This window comes from Gopherus flavomarginatus, chromosome 1 (genome assembly GCF_025201925.1).
Source record: "Gopherus flavomarginatus isolate rGopFla2 chromosome 1, rGopFla2.mat.asm, whole genome shotgun sequence".
In the NCBI taxonomy this organism is placed as follows: Eukaryota; Metazoa; Chordata; order Testudines; family Testudinidae; genus Gopherus; species Gopherus flavomarginatus.
The window spans coordinates 343,553,720-343,574,210 of record NC_066617.1 but is presented as its reverse complement, the minus strand read 5'-3'; the positions used below and the strand labels follow the sequence as shown (position 1 = coordinate 343,574,210).

Genomic DNA, 20,491 nt, shown 5'->3' with positions numbered 1-20,491 from the left:
TTGTAATCTGGTTTTATAAAGGTGCCTCAAATTGTGCATCCAAAATCAGTAGTCACTTTAGAGAACCTGGACAGTGCACGACCGGCGCTTGTATTTTTAGCGCCCTAGGCGCATGGCCATTTCGCCGCCCCATGCGCTGGTCCCGCGGCTCCGGTGGAGCTGCCGCAGTTGTGCCTGCGGGAGGTCCACCGGAGCTGCGGGAGCACTGGACCGTCCGCAGAAATGCCTGCGGCAGCTCCACTGGAGCCGCGGGACCAGCAGACCCTCCGCAGGCACGACTGCAGCAGGTCAACCGGAGCCGCCTGCCGCCCCCCCCGGCAAAATGCTGCCCCCCAATAATCCTGGCGCCCTAGGCGATTGCCTAGGCCGCCTAAATGGAAACGCCGGCCCTGGGACAGTGGGTTAATTTTTTCTTGGAATGACTTCTCTAAAATTGCCAGAAAGCTCTTTTGCTAATTCCCTAACTTGACTCAGAAATGTAAGTCTGAAAGGGACCTCAAGAGGTCCTCTAGTCCATCCCCCTACACTGAGGCAGAATTACATATACCTAGACCATCCCCCACAGACATTTGTCTAACATGTTCTTAAAAATCTCCAGTGATAGGGATTCAGCAAGCTCTCCAGGTTATATCCAATGGTCCATATAGTCTGAGCCAAACGATTCATTGATGGTCACCTTTTCCAACAATTCCCTACTTTGCTTTTTATCATTGTCTATTTTTATAAAGTTCACTAATTTTGTAATTGCCTAGACAAGTTCTCTTGTTAAAGAGAGATTTTTTAAAGGGGTCAGAATCTGAGCCATTTTTGTGTCTGCATTAATTCAATCTCCTACCTATTTCTTTTACTACCCTTGTGATACGTTATCCTTTGCTATGTTTACAAACACCCTTTATCTCTTTGTTTAGTAGTAAATCATTCTGCTTCATTTGGTGCTCTTATTCCTAATTCTGATTTCACACTCAGAATTGGGAATAACTCCATTGAGGACAATACAGTTATATAGGTAAAAAAAAAAAAAACAGTGTAAGTGAGAACGGAATCTGGACCCTTATCCTTATCTTTTCCCATCAGATATTTATGTTATTGAAACTCCCCATTTATGTTATTGAAACTCTGCTTTTGCACATAAATATTATTATAACAAACTAGTGGCAAACTTCAATAATCTATTTGTGATTCATCCCAACCTGAAGATTGAATTCAAAAAAGGTTAATTATTTTAAGTATGTACAATTATTTCTAAATCATTCACGTGTCAAATTAACAAGATGTTTTGTAGGCGCTTAACTTTTCAAAATACAGCGTTGTAGCACTGAATAAGCTAATTATTATACCAATTTGTCTATTTTTAGCTAATTAGATTAATGATATACACTGAAGTGAAAGCACAATTGATTTCTTATAATTAGTGGCAAAACGCAGTGAAAACGAACAGTTAACACATATGTTAGAGTAAAGACTTTATTAATTTTAATCACCTGTTTTCTGTCTTAGACAATGTTAGAATTGGCAGAGGTTGATATCAAACTATGTGAGAACATCTTCAGTTTCTTATACATGCGGGAAATACTGGAAGTTAATATATACACTTTAGAAATGTTCATGCTCAAACTGTTTGAACAACATTACTGTGGGGGATAGAATGTAAAAGAGACTTTCGGTATGTTTCAAACATAAGTGTCAACAGATACTTGACATGTAACATTGCCCCTGGGCGAGTATAATGGATTTTGGTATTTTGAGGAAAATGGCTGGAAATTTTTACTTTGAAAATTAGCTAATTTGCATAGGCAGTATAAAAATTTCATAAGCTGCTTTTTCTTTTTCCTGCCTTTTTTTTTTTACTATACATACAATCAAAATGTATTAGCATGACAGACAATATAGCTCCTCAGAAGCCATCTTGGTCCATCAGGTAAATAATTCATATTTTAAACTGTCTACTGTATAAATAAATGCTTGATTGTATTTACCGCAGTAGAAGATAAAGGACCTGAGACTCGTCTCAGTTATATTAGCCTTGCATTGGCCTCTCTTTAGGTGCCAGGGGATAATCTGGTGCAGTGATTCCTGTTAGGTAACTAATATGCAAGTTACTTGCTGCCTGTCTATATCAAAGACTTAAGCAAAAACTGTAGAGCAGGTTTGTTTTTGGTTTGGTTTTTAAAAGAGCTGAGCATTGGTTTCCAATGGTAAAAATCCTGCCCCTCTCACCGCACAGAGAGTGATTGCCATTGTGGGCAGTGGAAGCATTCAAGCTAGAGCCCTCATGGTTTTAAATGGCAAGGGGCTTCTTAGCAGGATGTTCTCCATGAATGCTTCTGTTGGTCTGTGAGTGGCCAGGGTTTGCTAGCTTTCCCTGTGCACTGGACGGTGTGACAACTATGGGAATTTCTATTAATATTTTTTCTGAGGCACGCGTGTGCCTCAGTTTACCCTGCTCACTATGTACTGCTATAAACTGAATGTAAAAAGGAATGAGGCCTCGCCACATGGCAGACATGCTGCCAGGTGGAAACCAATTACTTTAACAAGAACTAGCACGTATGAATGGTGAATCCCAAAGATATCGAATGGGAGCCCCAGTGACTGTACATTAGGATTTAACGACAGGAAAGCCAAAGCAGGCTGAACACGTGAACAACACTGGCTTGACTTCAATAATTGGAGATGGGTGAGGCCTCGTTTCTCGGGACACAAGATTAGGGAGGTAGATGGATCAACAGGCTAGGCACAGACGCTCTGTACTAGCTAAGATAAGGGGAAATGTCCAGGGAGCCATTTAGAATGGACAAAATAACAATGGATAAGATAATCTTAAAATAAACATAAGATGAAGTAAAGAGTAAATCATGCATGGACAGTGCAGGTTGTATGGGAATTGGTTACTATGAATGACCAAGCCAATTCCAAAATGTGTGATGCAATGTATAGTAAATGCAATGTAATGTGTAGCTGTAGCTAAAGGAAGAGATTTGCTATGGCACGCCCTATACCAGCATGTTCCTGCACCTACTGCTTCTTGCAGCTCCCATTGGCTGGGAACGGTGAACCACGGCCACTGGGAGCTGCGGGGGCCATGCCTGCATGCAGTCAATGTCAGCAAAATGTCTCGTAGCCTGCAATCAGGTCACCCTGATGGGCCGCATGCGGGCCGCAGGTTGCCCACCACTGCCCTATAGCCACCATGTACAGTTGAGTGTGATCACCTTAGTGTAGCTTTGCTGTATGCCAAATACAGGAATCTAAGTGACGAGAGTGAATTCAAACTAAGTTTTTGGGGAACCGAGTAGAACTCTCGGGGAAACGCTAACAACAGCATGACTCCAGCAAGAGAAAAAAGACAGGTGTAAAGAGACTGTTGTTAAAGGGCGCTGCTGTGAGCAGACAGTGTGCAAGACAGACAGAGAAACAAAGAGATTGTGAGCCACTGTGGATCTCAAAAGACCATGACATCCTGAGGCCATTGCTGCTGACACAATGCATTCTGATTTAAGCTTGGCTTTACCATGCTAACCTATGGAACTTTTCGTGCTGTATTCCACATGACTAATAAATGCTACCTTGCTTTTAAAAGGCTGCCCTATGGCTCTGCAGATACTTACTGTTTGCATTGCTCCCTAACAAGGTAAAGTCTCTCCCAAAAGCCTGACTTCAGCTGCAGTTGCAGCAGAGAGCCACAGTGAGAAACAGGAGGTATGTGAGCTTGAAGGATGAGTTATGGTGTTATGAGAGCACATGACCTGCCCTGGAAACTGTATGGATCATGGGGGGAGGAGTGGCACACTAAAAGGGTTACTTCCAGGAGACTGTTTAAAGGCCAGGGCTTAGTACAGACCTGGTAAATCTGAGACAGATGGCTAGACTGATGCGTAACTTATGGGATGCTAGACTTGGGTTCATTATTCTGGTGATCAGATGGGTTTGTATTAACATTGGTTCATTAGCACCTTAAAAAGTTTGTCAAGGATCTTAATTGTGTAGTGAATATTGTCTATGAAATTCTTTTGATATAAGGTTGATGCTGTAATACCTACATAAATAAACCTCAAGATTGTGAGAGTAGGTCTCTTTCATGCTGGTCTAAGGCATCCTTAAGGAGCAGGCAGCCTGTTTTCCCCCCAGTTCTACACTTTTACTGGATTCTGCAGCAGAGCAGCTGGGAAAACTCTTTCTGGTCCCCAATACATTGGACTTTAAGGTTTTGGGTCAGAGAAATCCTTGTGTGCACTTGACTATAGAATATCTAATCCATCCCTATCTCAATTATTCAGTTATTATTTTATATTATCATTTTTAAATAAAAAGAAATAAACTGAAATGGATAAAAATGATAACTTCCATCAAAAATAGGAAATTAAATATGCACTGAAGCTAATTAGCAAAAACAACGAGGAGTCCTTGTGGCACTTTAGAGACTAACACATTTATTTGAGCATAAGCTTTCATAAGCTAAAACCCACTTCATCAGATGCATGGAGTAGAACATACAATAGGGAGATATAAATACACAGCATATGAAAAGATGGGAGTTGCCTTACCAAGTGTGGGGGGGTCAGTGCTAACGAGCCAATTCAATTTAATTTGGAAGTAGGCAATCCTCAACAGTGGACAAGAAGGAGTAGAAATCACTTTTGTAGGGTTAATGAGGTCAGTTTAAACAAGGTGGCCCATTTCAAACAGTTGACAAGAAGGTGTGAGTATTTAGTAAGGGGAAATTAGTTTTTGTAAAAACAACGAGAAGTACTTGTGGCGCCTTAGAGACTAACAAATTGTTTTAGTTTCTGTAGTCACCCGTCCACTCCCAGTCTCTATTCAGGCCTAATCTGATGGTGTCCAGTTTGCAAATTAATTCCAGTTCTGCGGTTTCTTGTTGGAGTCTGTTCTTGAAGTTTTTTTGTTGAAGAACTGCCACTTTTAAGTCTGTTATGGAGTGTCCAGAGAGATTGAAGTGTTCTCCTACTGGTTTTTGAATGTTATAATTCCTGATGTCAGATTTGTGTCTATTTATTCTTTTGCATAGAGACTGTCCGGTTTGGCCAATGTACATGGCAGAGGGGCATTACTGGCCCATGATGGCATATATCACATTGGTAGATGTACAGGTGAACAAGCCCCAATGGTGTGGCTGATGTGGTTAGGTCCTATGATGGTGTCCCTTGAATAGATATGCGGACATAGTTGGCACCGGGGTTTGTTGCAGGGTTTGGTTCCTAGGTTAATGTTTTTGTTACGTGGTGTATAGTTGCTGGTGAGTATTTCCTTCAGGTTGGGGAGCTGTCTGTAAGTGAGGACTGGCCTGTCTCCCAAGGTCTGTGAGAGCGAGGATCATCCTTCAGGATCGGTTGTAGATCCTTGATAATGCACTGGAGAGTTTTAGTTGGGGGTTGTAGGTGACAGCTAGTGGCATTCTGTTACTTTCTTTGTTGGCCCTGTCTTGTAGGTGACTTCTGGGTACACTTTTGGCTCTGTCAATCTGTTTCTTCACTTCACCAGGTGGGTATCGTAGTTTTAAGAACACTTGATAAAGATCCTGTAGGTGTTTTTCTCTGTCTGAGGGATTGGGGCAAATGCGGTTGTATCTTAGAGCTTGGCTGTAGACAATGGATCGCATGATGTGGTCTGGATGAAAGCTGGAGGCATGTAGGTAAGTATAGTGATCAGTAGGTTTCCGGAATAGGGTGGTGTTTATGTGACCATCGTTTATTAGCACTGTAGTGTCTAGGAAGTGGATCTCTTGTGTGGACTGGTCCAGGCTGAGATTGATGGTGGGGTAGAAATTATTGAAATCCTGGTGGAATTCCTCAAGGGCCTCCTTCCCATGGGTCCAGATGATGAAGATGTCATCAATGTAGTGCAAGTAGAGTAGGGGCATGCTAAATACTCACACCTTCTTGTCAACTGTTTGAAATGGACCACCTTGTTTAAATTGGCCTCATTAACACTACAGAAGGGATTTTCACTCCTTCTTGTCAACTGTTGAGAATTGCCTACTTCCAGCTTACATTGAGTTTTCTTTTTAGCACTGACCTCCCACTTGGTAAGGCAACTCCCATCTTTTCATATGCTGTGTATTTATACCTCCATACTGTATGCTCTACTCCATGTATTTGATGAAGTGGGTTTTAGCCCATGAAAGCTTATGCCCAAATAAATGTGTTAGTCTCTAAAGCGCCACAAGGACTCCTCATTGTTTTTGCTGATTCAGAGTAACATAGCTACCACTCTGAAATCTGAACCTAATTAGTAACTAAAAACTGAAAGTGATGGTAATAACTCAGTTAAGACTGTGAAGCCATGCTGGGTTGCATGGCAGGAGAGCACAGATGTGAGGAGGTATCATTAAAGAGACTGAGGCTTTCAGTTCACTGGTTGAAAAATTGAAATTTTACATAGAAATATTTCTAAATGCTCCATTTGGCTCTTAGACAATATAATTTTCTGACTTTTGAAAATTTGCTCTGGAGGGAATTTTGCCTCTTTAAAATAAACCGAAATATATTAATGATTGGAACCCCATCAATATCAATTATTTTAACCCCTTCATTGGCAATGATAAAGCTTCTTCTAGACATGAAATCTCATAACTGAAATCATAAAGTCCTGATAGCTAAAGATTCACAATTATTATTAAAAATATTTTTAAAATTTTTGCATGATGGAAATACAAACAAATCATTTATTAAAACTGCACTTCACTGTCTGCCTGGACTAATGGTTTTTTTCCCTGGGTGTTAATTATACGTGAAAGTTGCACAATTAATATCACAAAAATCCATGAAATGTAAATGTTAGGTTTCCAACAACAGCTTTTGGATACTGATCCTGCAAGCTGATCTGCATGGACAGACACTTAGGCTTGTGTGGAGCCTATGAAATCAGAATGGCTCATTATGTGTACAGGGTTCCATCCACACACCAGATTGCAGGATTATGACCTAAATCAGTTACAATGCACATCCTATGTATTTTATAGTATGTACGTTCCAAAAGAAGTGTATTGTGCGGATCATCTTCTGGCCATCACTTAGAGAGAAAACAGTAAACCTACTGAAGGGATGCCTGGAATCAACCAAACCTTGTGGAGTAAGTCTACTGATGGATCTAGCAAAATCACCATAGGCACTTAACCTGTAGCCAGGGCTGGCGCTTGCATTTAGGCGGCTTAGGCAATCGCCTAGGGCGCCAGCATTATTAGGGGGCGGCATTTTACCAGAGGGGGTGGCAGGCGGCTCCAGTGGACCTGCCGCAGTTGTGTCTGCGGAGGGTCCGTTGGTCCGCGGCTCCGGTGGACCTGCCGCAATCGTGTCTGCGGACGGTCCGCTGCTCCCGCGGCTCCGGTGGACCTCCCGCAGGCACGGCTGCAGCAGCTCCACCGGAGCCGCGGACCAATAGACCCTCCGCAGAAGTGGCTGCGGCAGCTCCACCGGAGCTGCGGGAGAGGCGCGCGGGGTGGCGAAATGGCCATGTGCCTAGGGTGCAAGAAACCCTGGCACCAGTCCTGCCTGTAGCCATTACTCTGTACTAAACACAGGTTGAAAACCATCTTGCTAGTGATCGTGGACACTTGAAAAATCAAGAGCTGCTGCAATATCCCTTGTACATAGTAATGTGGAAGGACAGGACTACTGGATGTCTACTAGGCCTGGAAACTCAGTTCTGTCTGTAGAAAATTAGAGTACAACCTGTGTATAGTTAAATCTAATATAAACTCAGCTTATAATAATGGAAATCTATAATTGCTTCAATGTGCAGATTTCATTCATGATTATATAAGGACCCTCTACTAAATGAAGTTGTTCTGTGAGGGGAAAAAATGATGAGCCATTATCAAATTTTCCAAGATGTGATGGGCTTATAGCTTTCTTCTGGTCCTAAATTAACGTGTACCAGGCAGTTCACAGGGAACGCTGCAGACAAACCTGTCCTGAAGACCTACAATCCAGTAAAAAGACAACAAATGTAAGGGATGAGAGGACAGGATTAGCAAAAAGCAAGTGATTGAGCAGTGAAGTTAGTGCTAACAAAGGTGCTAACAAGAGGGTCAGGTGCCCAACTCCAACTGAATGCCTTAAGTGCCCTTTGTGTCTTTGAAAACCTTGGCAGTTTTCCCATGTTATTATCACTTCTTTGAGGGGTGGACAAGGTTTTCTAACTTTGAGCTGAAAGAAGGGCTTGGTGAAGGGAAAGGTGGAGGCATGGCAGATCGTGTTGCATGACTTCACTCTTCATTGTAATAGCTGTGGCCAGGAATAGGATCAAACACACCAACTGTGTTTTAAAACTCTGAACTAAACTCAGCCCTAGGTGACTCCTAGGGGAAATCGACTGGAGTGGCAGCTGCTTAAAGCAGGGCTAAACTCAGCCCTTTGTTCTCCAACCCTCTTTGTTGTTTTTCTATGATGGAAATTTTTCCTTTTTTTCTCTGAAGGATCAGGCTGCTGGGCTGAGTAAAATGGATGAAGTCTCTTTTTAAACATTTTGGGTACTTTACAGTCTCTTTGCAAATGCACACATTTAATCACATCAATAATTCACGGCCCTCCATATAGACCAACCTGTAGGATTTTAAGCGTTCTTTGTGCAGCACTCTAAGTCTACTCAATAGGAGAGGCTCTGTGTTCCCAATTGCTGCTGCAAGTCAGTGTGTCTGGTCAGCATGATACTATTGTAAGGGTAGTGTGTACAATCCTTGAATGTGTGATAGCTTGGATATAAGAAGTCTGGCACACAGCAGGTGATGGCAAATTCCCCTTACTAGTGTGATACTGCAATAGTTAGAAATATATACTCCGAAGAAATTCCTGAAATGACAGAAGAAACATATAGCTGTCTAACAGACTTCACTGGGTTCCGTTGCAATTGATTGTCTCACATCTTGAACAAAAAATTATGTTAAAAGGAGCAGCTACAGTCTCCAAAATGTCTAAGAATCTGATCTGTCTCTCTTAAGATGCTCTATATATTTGACCTTATAGGACAGTGAATCAAATCCTGATATCAGGTTTTGTCTCATTATCTGTTCCTGCAATATGCTAATTTATTAAAAGAACACTTTTAGATCAGCTGCAGTTACTAAACAAAATGAAGGTCTATATGCAAAACCCTGACTTCCCAGATTTCATGGCTCTGGCGATGCTGCACACAAAGATGTAGGCAAGATGAAGGAAGTTCAGAGAAGAGTGACCACAGTAATTAAGGGGGCAGAAAGACTGACCTATGGAGAAAATTTTAAAGAGCAAAGTGGCCCACATCTTCCATTTTTGTAAATGAGAGCAGCTCCTTTGATTTCCTCCAGAAGAGGATTTGACCTGATAGATTGGTAAGGCAATTTCTGAGGGGTATGATCATCTACAACTACTTGAAAGATAATGAAGATGGAAATGAGCTGTGTAGCATGAAACAAAGGCAGTATAACCAGAGGTAATGGTATGGAATCAAGGGAAGGATAACTCAGGAAAATCTTCCTGATGGTGAGATCTACTGAATAAGACTATGGAATAGCCTTCCCAGGAAACTGTCTTGCTAAGCAACTGACCATACCCTCAGCTGGTGCAAATCTGCGTAGCTACAATGAAGTCCTGCTTTTCGGAGGGCAGATTATCAGCATGATCTGACAATCACACCTTATTAAGGTGTTTCAACCAGAACTCCTAAAAATTTTGTCCTCCAACACATTTGTTTGTCAAACTAGCAGAAACCCTTATTAATGTTAGCATACACTTTGGAATGAAAGTCTGGGGGTTGGGTTGTTGATGAAATAACAAAGGAGCTTTACCATTATGAAGTTGCAGAAGAAATATTTATGTGAATATTTAAATGCATTCAATTAATCTGAAATGATCTAAATTGATAAATTAACAGCAGTGATAAATTAATACAACAAAGCAGGCAAATATTAATTGTTAAACTTAATATTAAAAGTTTTGAAAAGGAAATAACTTGCTTATTTAAATATTTAACTCTTTTGGTTACCTGTTTGTTTTCTAAAATGCATTCCTTTAATATCTTTAAGCTCTTAATGCCTTATCTTGTATAATTATACATATAATTCTGGCACCAATCATCTTTAATAGTAAGTTTATCCTGTATGTCTTGTATGTTGTCCTGTGTCGTGTGTTGTGTGTGTCACGTGACTACTTTTTTGTTTTAATTTTGATGCAACAAAAGTCAATTTTATACTTTTAAAAATATAAGTGATACCACACTATTTTAATATTATGGTTGGGGTATAACCACCACAATGCCAATTAATTTTTTGCAAAGCTCAAAAACACCTCTGTTATAAATATAGGTATGTAATTTTTTGCCTCAATAAATAATGCAATTGCAAACAAAAAAAATGTCTTTTATTAACCACATTTTTTTATTTAAAGGAAAAAGTGGACAGGGAAACCTCAACATTAATGCCAAAGTAATATTAACAAAATGTTAGTTTCTTTTTTGAGGGTAGTTATAAACTTTGTGCCTTTATTAAATATTAAAATATAGTTATGATTGTTATAGCAAAAATGTCAAAATATACTATGTCTGGTTATGCTGCAAAATGTTAAAGCTAACCAAATAATCTAAATAGGTTTCCAATTCTGTTTCCCAAACACCACCATGTGTCATGAAAGTTTAATATCCTCAAAATGTTTGCACAGACTTGTGTTTAAAATTTATTTTGGTTTAATTTTTATACTATTTTCTTTTATGTTATGTTAAAAGGAAGTACTGGTTGTTAAAGTTTGCGCTTTCATACAGCTAACAAAAGTTGAATTGGTATCACAACCAGATTACCTTAAAGCTTGTGTAAAAATCCTGTTACTAACTCTTTTGCTAAAATAGAGTGCTCAGCAGGTGAGAGCAATACACCTTCTCACAGAAGATTGTGAGCATCTATTTTAGCAGCTAAGCACTATATTTAGTATAAAATAAGTAATATATATGTTAATTACAATGAATGTCGAGGCAACAACTGTAAGAGCATCTACAATAGGTATATTTGTGCTAAAGAACTGGGGAAATCAGAACAAAAATATAAGTTTGTGTTAAAAAACACTTGGTCCCATTACAGTGAAAATAAACCAAATTAACTGGTATGTTAAATCTGGGTTACTGAAAATGAGAAATGTAAAGCAAATAAGCAAAAACAGTATTATGTTAACCAACTTAAGCTATTCAAGGGTGCAGCCTAGAGACCAAAGACATCAGAAGATATTAGTGCACAGTGAAGAAACCCCTCAGCATCAGGAAAAGGAAAAGCAGACAGGTCAACCAACCTCAACCTACCATATATGGACAATTAAGTATGTAATCAGCTAGAAACAATTAGCTGGTCCAGGTGTAACTCTTTAAATTGTATATTATTAAGCAAAGTAAGTTAATGTGCCTGTAGTTTTAAATCCTTATCACTGAAATATGGATGAACTCGCACCTATAGCATATGTAGTATGCTTGTACTGCCAGATAGCTTCAGTGGGGGGAATCTGTTCTCCCAGCCTGTGGCTAGCTGGCATGAGGCTGACACTGAACTGCTTGTGCAATTGTGTTATGATGCCAGTTGGACTTATGATTTCATGTCCAAGACTCAAAATCAGCAGGCTTAGGATGAGAGAGCATCCAAACTGTCTGAGGAAGGGACCCACCGGACTGGCCACCAGTACCAGGAGAAGCTCAAATCCCTGAGGATGCTGTAACACCTGGCACAGGTCCACAACCCCTCATTTGGTGAAACCCTGACAAGCTCACCATACTACAACTGGTTGCTCACTAGCACCCCCAGTACAGATTCTGTCCATGCCCTGGGCAAATTAAGGGTCCTTGGGGAAATCTGTGCACCACCCCCAGCAGAGGACCCTGAGGACAATCCGAAGGCAGGGGCTTCGCCAGCCACAGGGGTCTTTTGTGAGACAGAGCTTTGGGGGCCACAGCCACTCTGCTCTCATCTTGACAGTGGTGTGGTGGAGCTGGAATGCTTCAGAACACCGTTCCGGTGCTATCTGCTGCGTGCCATGGCCCCTGGCCTTCAACTCCCACCCTGCCCTCCACAGCATGCCCCCTCCGCCCCACCCAGCCCTCCTCAGCTCACCACTTCTGGCTCAAGGCCGCATCTGGCTGCATGTACATGGGGGCAGGATTAGGGAACAGCATAGGGGAGGGGATAGAGAGCAGTGTGGCGGGGGTGGGGTTAAAGGGCCAGGCAGGCAGGGCTCTCTCCCATTCCAGACTTTGCTGTTTGGGATTACACCACTGCTTGCCTAGAACTCTGTGAAGGAGATTGAGCAACAAACCAGAGAGCAAAAGGACAGGGAGGAAGCAGCAGCTGAAACACCATCGCCAGGTGAGGACTCCAGTCACTGTTGTTGTTATGGTTAAGGCGGAAGTGGCATCAGGGGCCTGTCATTGCCTTTGTAGGACCTATCCGTACTGTTTCTTTGCTTACAGGTTCGTCTGCACAAGTGTATCCCAAGCACTCGCCCAGAAGGCCACTGACAGTCAGTGCCAGAGCCCAGACCCAGAGAAGGAGAAGGAAGGAGACATGGCAGGGTCTAGTGGAGATGCATAGGGACTTTGGCTGAGTACTTTACCCATGACTATGCTGTGCAAGAACAGGACTGCCCACAGCAGTGTGGGGAGAGCCAGCAGCATGCGGCTATGTCTGAATGCCTTCTGGGCAATATAGCCAGCAGGTGCCAGCCCCCCTGCACTAGCCCAGGTTCAGGTCCAGCCTCATCCTGCAGCTATGAGCTCTCCTCCACACTACCATGAGCTGCAGCCCATGACCTCTGGATGGGGGGCTAGCTAGTCCATGGAAGGAAATGTCATGATTAGATCTCCATCCCTAGCTGGCATGGTGGAGTGTTGACTTGTACCCAGACCCTGTGCACGTCCCATACATATGGCACAGTATTATGCCCTAGCTAAGCAGCTGGACGGGTACTATTGTTCACTGTGTCAGTGTTAAATGATTAAAGAATCAGGATGGCTATGACTGTTCACTGTTGCACTGCTAATTGCTTAAACCAACTGTTCTGACAGGGCCATACCCTACTGTTTAAATACTTAAAGCAGCTGCACCGTTAGTGGTATTTATTTGGAATAAATGCTTTTTTGTTCAATCCCCTTGTTTCTCTGACTGTTTTGACTGAAACAGAGAGTGAGGGAAACTAAACAACACTATTTTATTTCAGCATCACCATCACAACAAAAACACAGTCAGAGAAGGCTTTCTGATATCGTTAACACTGATACACAGCACAGCAGCTGCCTCCTGGTAGGGACACCAGGAGCTGAGTAGGGGAAAAGGACCAGCTTCCAGGAAGCTGGACCCTCCTTCACACCAGCAGTAATCTGCTCAAACAGCAGAAGAGAGGGAGGAAAACTAAACAGCGTTTTCCTTCAGCATCACCTTCATAGTAAATGCATATTCAGAGGAGGTTTTCCTGTGTAGTTACACTGTTGTGGAGCAATAGGTTGCTCAGATAATTTCATTTTCCCCTTCCTTCATTTCTCCCTCCAAGGCAAGGGTATAGGAACGCAAGGCATCCTTTCAATATTTTAGCTCTTCAGGCACCCCACCGCAGCCGGAAGGCATTCTGGCTTCCTGAACTGGGTCTGTAAAGAAAGCATCATCATCTCCCCACTCTGGTCCAAAATATTCCCCCTTCTCACACATGCCAGATAGCACAGCATGCCCCATGGATGGTTGCAGTTCAAACCGGTCTGTAGGCAGCTTAGGGTACACCTTCATGACCCTGACCAGCACAGGGTAGGCTGGGTCTTCCAAAATAGCAATGGGCATTATTATTGGCAGGGAATCAAGTTTCTGTTTGTCCCAATTCAAAAAGGCCTGATTTTCAGAAAGCCTTGGCATCATGCACTCTGCCTAAGCATCTCAGAAAGTTCTCAGTGACCCTTCATGTTCTAACAAGACCTGCAGGACAATGGAGTCATTCATACCGTTCGTGATTAACATGTGTTCCTAGTGGGTAGGTGGGGCAAGTATGTGCTGCAAATAGCCCAGCATAGTTCAGGAAGCCCATGTACTTATAATACACTACCATCTCAAGTACCTTAGTAACCTTCACTATCTGTGGGTGAGCCACAGTAATTAATGCCATGTACACTCCATCACCAAGCACCTACAGTTGATGTGCCGATTCCAAACTGACTAGCCACTGACCTTTAACAGTTAGTTACCCAGCTTCCGGATGACAACAGTGACCCACTTCTGAACTGATAGGGCGAGCCTCATCTGTGTGGCATAGTGCTGAAAGGCTGAGGAACCTTTATTGTGTAGTTCCAGGAAGGTGGCCTTCTTCATGCAGAAATTCTGGGCCCACTGCTGTTCATCTCAAGTCTGTATTACAAAGCAATCCTACTCAGTGCTTGTGTCCTATTCCAGATCTTCCAGGAGTTTGAAAAGCTATGTATGTCTGCATTGTGCAACTCCAACATGTCCGCAAGCAGCTGGTGTGATCTCTTCAGGGAAGCATGTTGTGGCCATCTCAGGGTGGCAAGTCACTGCTGAAAGACTCAGACTCTGGACATGGCTTCTGTCTCCAAAATAACAGCTTTACTAATGTCACATTTCACCAAGCTCATCATTCACAGCAGGAGCCATGACTTTCACCAGCATGCAGACAATGAACACAAGTGGAAGTGATGTACTGCAGTGAGTTACTCGGAGAGCATCACTTCCATTCACATGACTGGAACAGACAAAAAAGTTTTCCTGAGAGACGCTCAGGAAGTTTAGAATAGCGGAGCCCTAGGAACCAAGGGCTATGCCTGTGACAGAGGTTCTGAGTCAGGAACTGACTCAGTACCCATCACTCCAATTCCCACCAATATAGGTTAATTGGGCTCTAAAGGGAAGACCAATTAATAAGTAGGGCCACAGTTGAAGGGCTAATTAGAGGGAGAAGCATCCCCAGGAGCTGGGAGGAGATAACTACAGAGAAAGTAATCCCTGGAAATGGGGGTGCAGAGCCTGAAAGAAGGCAGAGCTGATTGCTGCTAGTACTGCTTCTTTTCCCCCCAGAAGTAAGAGGGGAGCTGACTGGGACTTGTATAGATGTAAACAGTATGACCAGAAGTAGCCTGACAGAACACTAGAACACAGCACAGTGGTAGTAAAAGCTGCCTGGAGTGAGCGTGGTCTGTATCCAAGGTGAGAGAGACTCACAGGGGGACCAACCTGTGACAATGCCCCAGAAGGTAAGTACCTTCACTTGAGCCAGTGCTGCAGCAGTGAACATGCAGTGACTCAAGGATGGCTCAAATTAATCTTTGCCGTGTGGCTAGTTTGAGTGGAGTACCTCGAATGCAGTCAAGGCAACAGTGACTTCCTCAAGGTCAGATAGCGGGTCTGTGGCCGAGCTGTGAACTGAGCCCAAATCCAGGATCTTATGCTGACAAATCACCTTTTCTCATTCACGTAAACAAGGAATGTAAACAGCTATATCTATGCAAAAAAAAAAAAAAAAAAAAAAAAAGGAGGGAGGATTCTAGTTGTTAAACTGTTCTCCTGTCATTGTTAGTGCAGTGTAGGATTTGATTCTCCCTGAAGAGTTATTTTCTTTCAGGTGTTTAGAAAAAGGGGCATAATCTGCAGCTCAGAATAAAAAATTGAAGGGCTAGATTCTCATACCATTACTTGGTTTGAGTCGCACTTTACTGTACGAATAGTCTCACTAATTTCTACGGGATTAAGGCATTTTTTTTATATCTGAAGTGCAGGATTCTAAAAGAGGGTGAAGCCTGTCACAGTTCTGCCTTGCAAGTAAGTCAGAAAAAGACTCAGAGCATCTGCAAGCACAACACAAATCTTTCAGTTTGTTCCCAGCGCTTAGATGCTGACACAGCTCTGAAACAGCTGTGGATTGGAAATGCATTGTGGGAAGTGACATGTAAGGAAGCAGCCTATCTTTTCTTCACGATTGCTATCTACAGTGAAACCATAGCAAGATCAACTACTGTAGTTCTAAAACTACCTGCTGTGGATGTCCTGAATATAGAAATGTATAGACAAGTTGGGATTATCTGTTTACCCATTTCACACCCCAGTTGGTGTCTAAATTCTGAGGACAAACTAGAATGCATGGGCATACTGAATGCTTCTAGGGAGGCTTTGCAATTACATGTGTGTCATAACATTTTTCCCAGATCTGGACCTTAGCGTCCAAAATATGGATGTTAGTATGAAAACTTCCAAGCTTAGTTACCAGCTTGGACCTGGTAAAGCTGCCACCAGCCAGGAATCTATACAGTGCCTAGCGCACTGTGGTCTCCCCAAAACCTTCCCTGGGGGACCCCCAGACTCAGATTCCTTGAGTCTCACAACAAAGGGGAATAAACCATTTCCCTTCCCCTTCCTCCCCTCCAGGTGTTCTCTCCCTGGGTTCCTGGAGAGATATACAGAAGCAAGCTCCGTGAATCTAAACAGAGGGACTCCACCCTCTCGGTTTCCGGTCCTGGAAAACACAAGTACCGAGATAGCTAATCTCCCTTCCCCCTTACCCAGAGGGTATGCAAAGTCAGGCTTAGTAAATCTAACACAAAGAGATTTTCCCCCTGACTTCTTCCTCCCACCAATTCCCTGGTGAGCTGCAGACTCAATTCCCTGGAGTCCCCACTAAAGAAAAACTCCAACAGGTCTTAAAAAGAAAGCTTTATAAAAGAAAGAAAAATACATAAAAATGGTCTCTCTGTATTAAGGTGACAAATACAGGGTCATTTGCTTAAAAGAAAAAAAATGAATAAACAGCCTTATCCAAAAAAGAATACAATTTAAACATTCCAGCAACTACACACATGTAAATACAAAAGAAAACAATATAAACCTATTATTGTCTTACTATTCTTGTATTTACAACTTGGAAACAGAGATTAGAAAGCTAGGAGACAGAAAAATCACTCTCAGAGCCGAGAGGGTCAGACACAAGACAAAGAACAAAGAACTCACACACAAACTTCCCTCCACCCAGATTTGAAAAAGTCTTGTTTCCTGATTGGTCCTCTGGTCAGGTGTTTCAGGTTACTGGTGTTACCCCTTTACAGGTAAAAGAACATTAACCCTTAGCTATCTGTTTATGACAATGTGCTGCAACTTTAAACTTCAGAAAAGTTTCCAAAACTACTAATAAATCTGAAAGACTCATGGAAGTGTTGCATTTTTAATGTACTATACAAACAGTAGCTAATTGATCTTTGCATCACGCACGGAGGGTAGGTTGGTGTTGTACAGACATTTCCATGCTCCAGCCAGTGACTGCTACAAAACTAGTGACGATAATTAAGGCCTGCACTGAGCTTTTTGCTCTACAAATCGGCTTGACATGCAGAGAAAAGGATCTTTGTGGCTTTCATTCCTTTGCTAAGTATGTTCTATTAAAAGCTTGGTGTGAGATAGAAGAGCCTGGAAACCTTCCCACTTTGTGCAGATTTGAAGATAACCAATTAAAACCCATCAAGTACATGCTGACAGGCTGCTGGGGAGAGCAAAACATTATAGAATCACATCTGTGAACAGGGCACATTTAAAGTGAATTCTAATATTCCAAGGCCAAAAAAAAAAAAACCAAGAAAACCCCAGAAAAACCACATCACAATTACACCACAGACAAAGACACCACAGTTTCTGCTGCTGCTGTTGTTTAAAGGTGACACATGAAGCTAACTGATCTCAACAGATCTCAATTGGCTGCAGTGGGCTAGAAATAATTAAGCAGCAGTAATGTTCTGCAAAGATCAGTGTAGTCAATTTGCAAACAACACAAAAGTTGATGAGTTTTATTTTTTTTAAGAAAAGAGACCACTTCTTCCACCATTCTTATCAGAAGTAGTATGTTGGTCTAGATTTAGTTCCATTCATTTCAATAGGGCTGCTCTTTGCGTAAGGTCCTGCTGAAGATGGGTAAGGGGCTAAGTATCTGGCCCTACATGCATAGTGCCAAGACTGTGTTAGTCACTTTAAGATACCATGAAGGAGTGGCTTTCAACCTTTCAGGCTACTGTACCCTTTCAGGAGTCTGATTTGTCTTGTGTACCCACAAGTTTCACCTCACTTTAAAACTACTTGCTCACAAAATCAGACATAAAAATACAAAAGTGTCACAGCGCACTATTACTGAAAAATTGCCTCCTTTCTCATTTTTACCATATAATTATAAAATAAATCAATTGCAATACAAATATTGTGCTTACATTTCAGTGTATAGTATATAAAGAAGTATAAACAAGTCATTGTATTAAATTTTAGTTTGTACTAATTTCACTAATGCTTTTTATGTGGGCTGTTATAAAACTAGGCAAAATCTAGAGAAGTTGATGTACCTCCTGGAAGACCTCTGCATACCCACATACCCCTGGTTGAGAACCTCTGTCATAAACAGGGTGGCCAGGTGCCCAGTTTTCGACCAAAATTTCCCGTCAAAAAGGGAACTTGACAATGTCCAGTCAGACTAATGACCGGACACCCAATGTCCGGTTACTGTGAGCAGGGGAGGTGGAGAGGTACTGGGTTATCACCTGCTCCAGCCCCTACTCAGTTGGGGCCTCGGGGCTTTGGCAAGCTAAAATATGTAAACCAAAAGACATTTATCTTTGTTTTACTTTGTTTTTCTTGCTACAAGTCTGCCCTTTTTCCTCCCAGGCACTCGTGTAACACTCACTCACCCTTACACACATTCCAGTTTAGATCTATGTACACTGATTTGATGATGCATAATTTACTCTGTCACTTCCAGACACCGCAGAATGTAGTTCTCTGACAATACCACTTTCTGTGCCCATGAGCAAATGAAAAAAACTAGAGATGGAAAAGATCGATGAGATCACCCAACCACTCCCCTTCCAGTGCAGGGCTGATCCCTATGCATTGTTTTCTAGTGCTTTCAGAGTCTGAGGACCAGGTTGTGGAACCCTTATACTTACTAATGTGAAAAGTCCTATTGTTTTTTAAACACTGCTTTGTTTTAGCCTGATATAATTTGATAATAAATTCACTGACTTCAGTGGATTTTCTCTGAATTTACACAGTGTAACAGAAATCAGGATCTGGCCTACCGGCTATAAAATAGACACAATAATACTAACATACCTTGCAGTATGATGTGAACATTTATTTGTTTTATTTATAGGTATTTATTTGCTGGGAGTGGATGACACGGGATGGATCATTCAATGATTGCATGTTCTGTTCATTCCCTCTGAAGCGTCTGGCATTGGCCACTGGCGGAAGACAAGATACTGGGCTAGATGGACTATTGATCTGATCCAGTATGGCTGTTCTTATGATCTTATGTTATTTTGATGACACTTGTTGTCACTGATTTTTGCAAAGTGCTTTGTATGTTAGTCTGTAGAGACAAAATATTAGTATTATGACAAGGTTTCCTCACATTCTGAATACAGAATATTAAAATATCATATAATTCAGATACTAATAGAATTGTAAGCAAACCGCAGAATCTTTGTTTTCTTTATAGTTTGGTACAAATGTTCCGTTCTGCTTCGATTTCTATATGTGCCACTATGGGGGTCTTTAAAAGGCACCATTTGGCCTTCCTTCAGTTGCTCTAATTGAAGAGGAGTTTGAAAGGAAGTGTAGTCTGGTGACTGAAGCAGCAGCCTGGGACCCAGAACTCCACTGTTTGGATACAGGCTCGGTCGCTCACTTGGTACCTTGCACTGGGAAAGTCACTTATCCTATTTGATTACCAGTGAAATGGGTGTAATACTTATTTACCCCACCAGATGACAGAAGCTGCTTTAATGTTTATAAGGTGCTTCAAGAGCCTCAGAAGGGGCTACTAGAAATACTAATTAATATGAAAAATGAATTCCCATAGGAACTAAGATCCATCTCAAACCTCCTCACCTTCTGTTACACGTATGAGGTGCACTCTTTCAACCTGTCCTTCTCTGACAAACACACAGTAATGTATACATTTAAACAAACAAATCCCCCCAAAACAAAACCCTACCAAACAAAACACTACCCTCCACACCCACACACAATTCTCCCCCGCCAAGTAGACAAGAGAAAGAACAAACCACACATGGCAGATGTTAGTCTCATCGCTTAATGCACTACTAGAAGTTGCTCAGATACTAAACTAAGGAAAGAGGTCTAAGAACCTAGCCAGATTAGATTATTATTCAGTTGTATGTAACATGTTGTTATTTCTATTGGTTTACTGAATTTCTTGTCCCAGGTTTTTCAGTGAAAACCTGAGCCTGAATTGTTACTGAAGAGAAATCCAGTAGAATGGGGGTTGCTCTGGTTTGAACATTTCTGTTCCTTGTGCATCTTCAGATGTTACTCTGACACACTTATTGAGAAAAAAGCTTAGAACAGGGAAGGAGTTTGGAAAAGATCCCCTGTAAAACAAGAAATACATTGTTTCTACACTAACTATACTCAAAACCTGTCAAGCTTCACTTAACTGAATGAAAAAAGAGTTGAAAAATTTATGAGCTGGATTATGAAATACAATGT

At 41.8% G+C, this 20,491-nt stretch overlaps 1 protein-coding gene across 1 annotated transcript in view; it reads left to right on the top strand.

The window, feature by feature from the left end:
* Positions 1-12,553, top strand: part of LOC127043843 (zinc finger and SCAN domain-containing protein 20-like) — an 86,541-nt gene extending 73,988 nt beyond the window's left edge. The window contains exon 3 of the mRNA XM_050938060.1: positions 12,433-12,553. Coding sequence (XP_050794017.1) covers positions 12,433-12,553 — 121 coding nt within the window. The remainder of the gene's footprint in view (positions 1-12,432) is intronic.
* Positions 12,554-20,491: the final 7,938 nt, after the last annotated feature.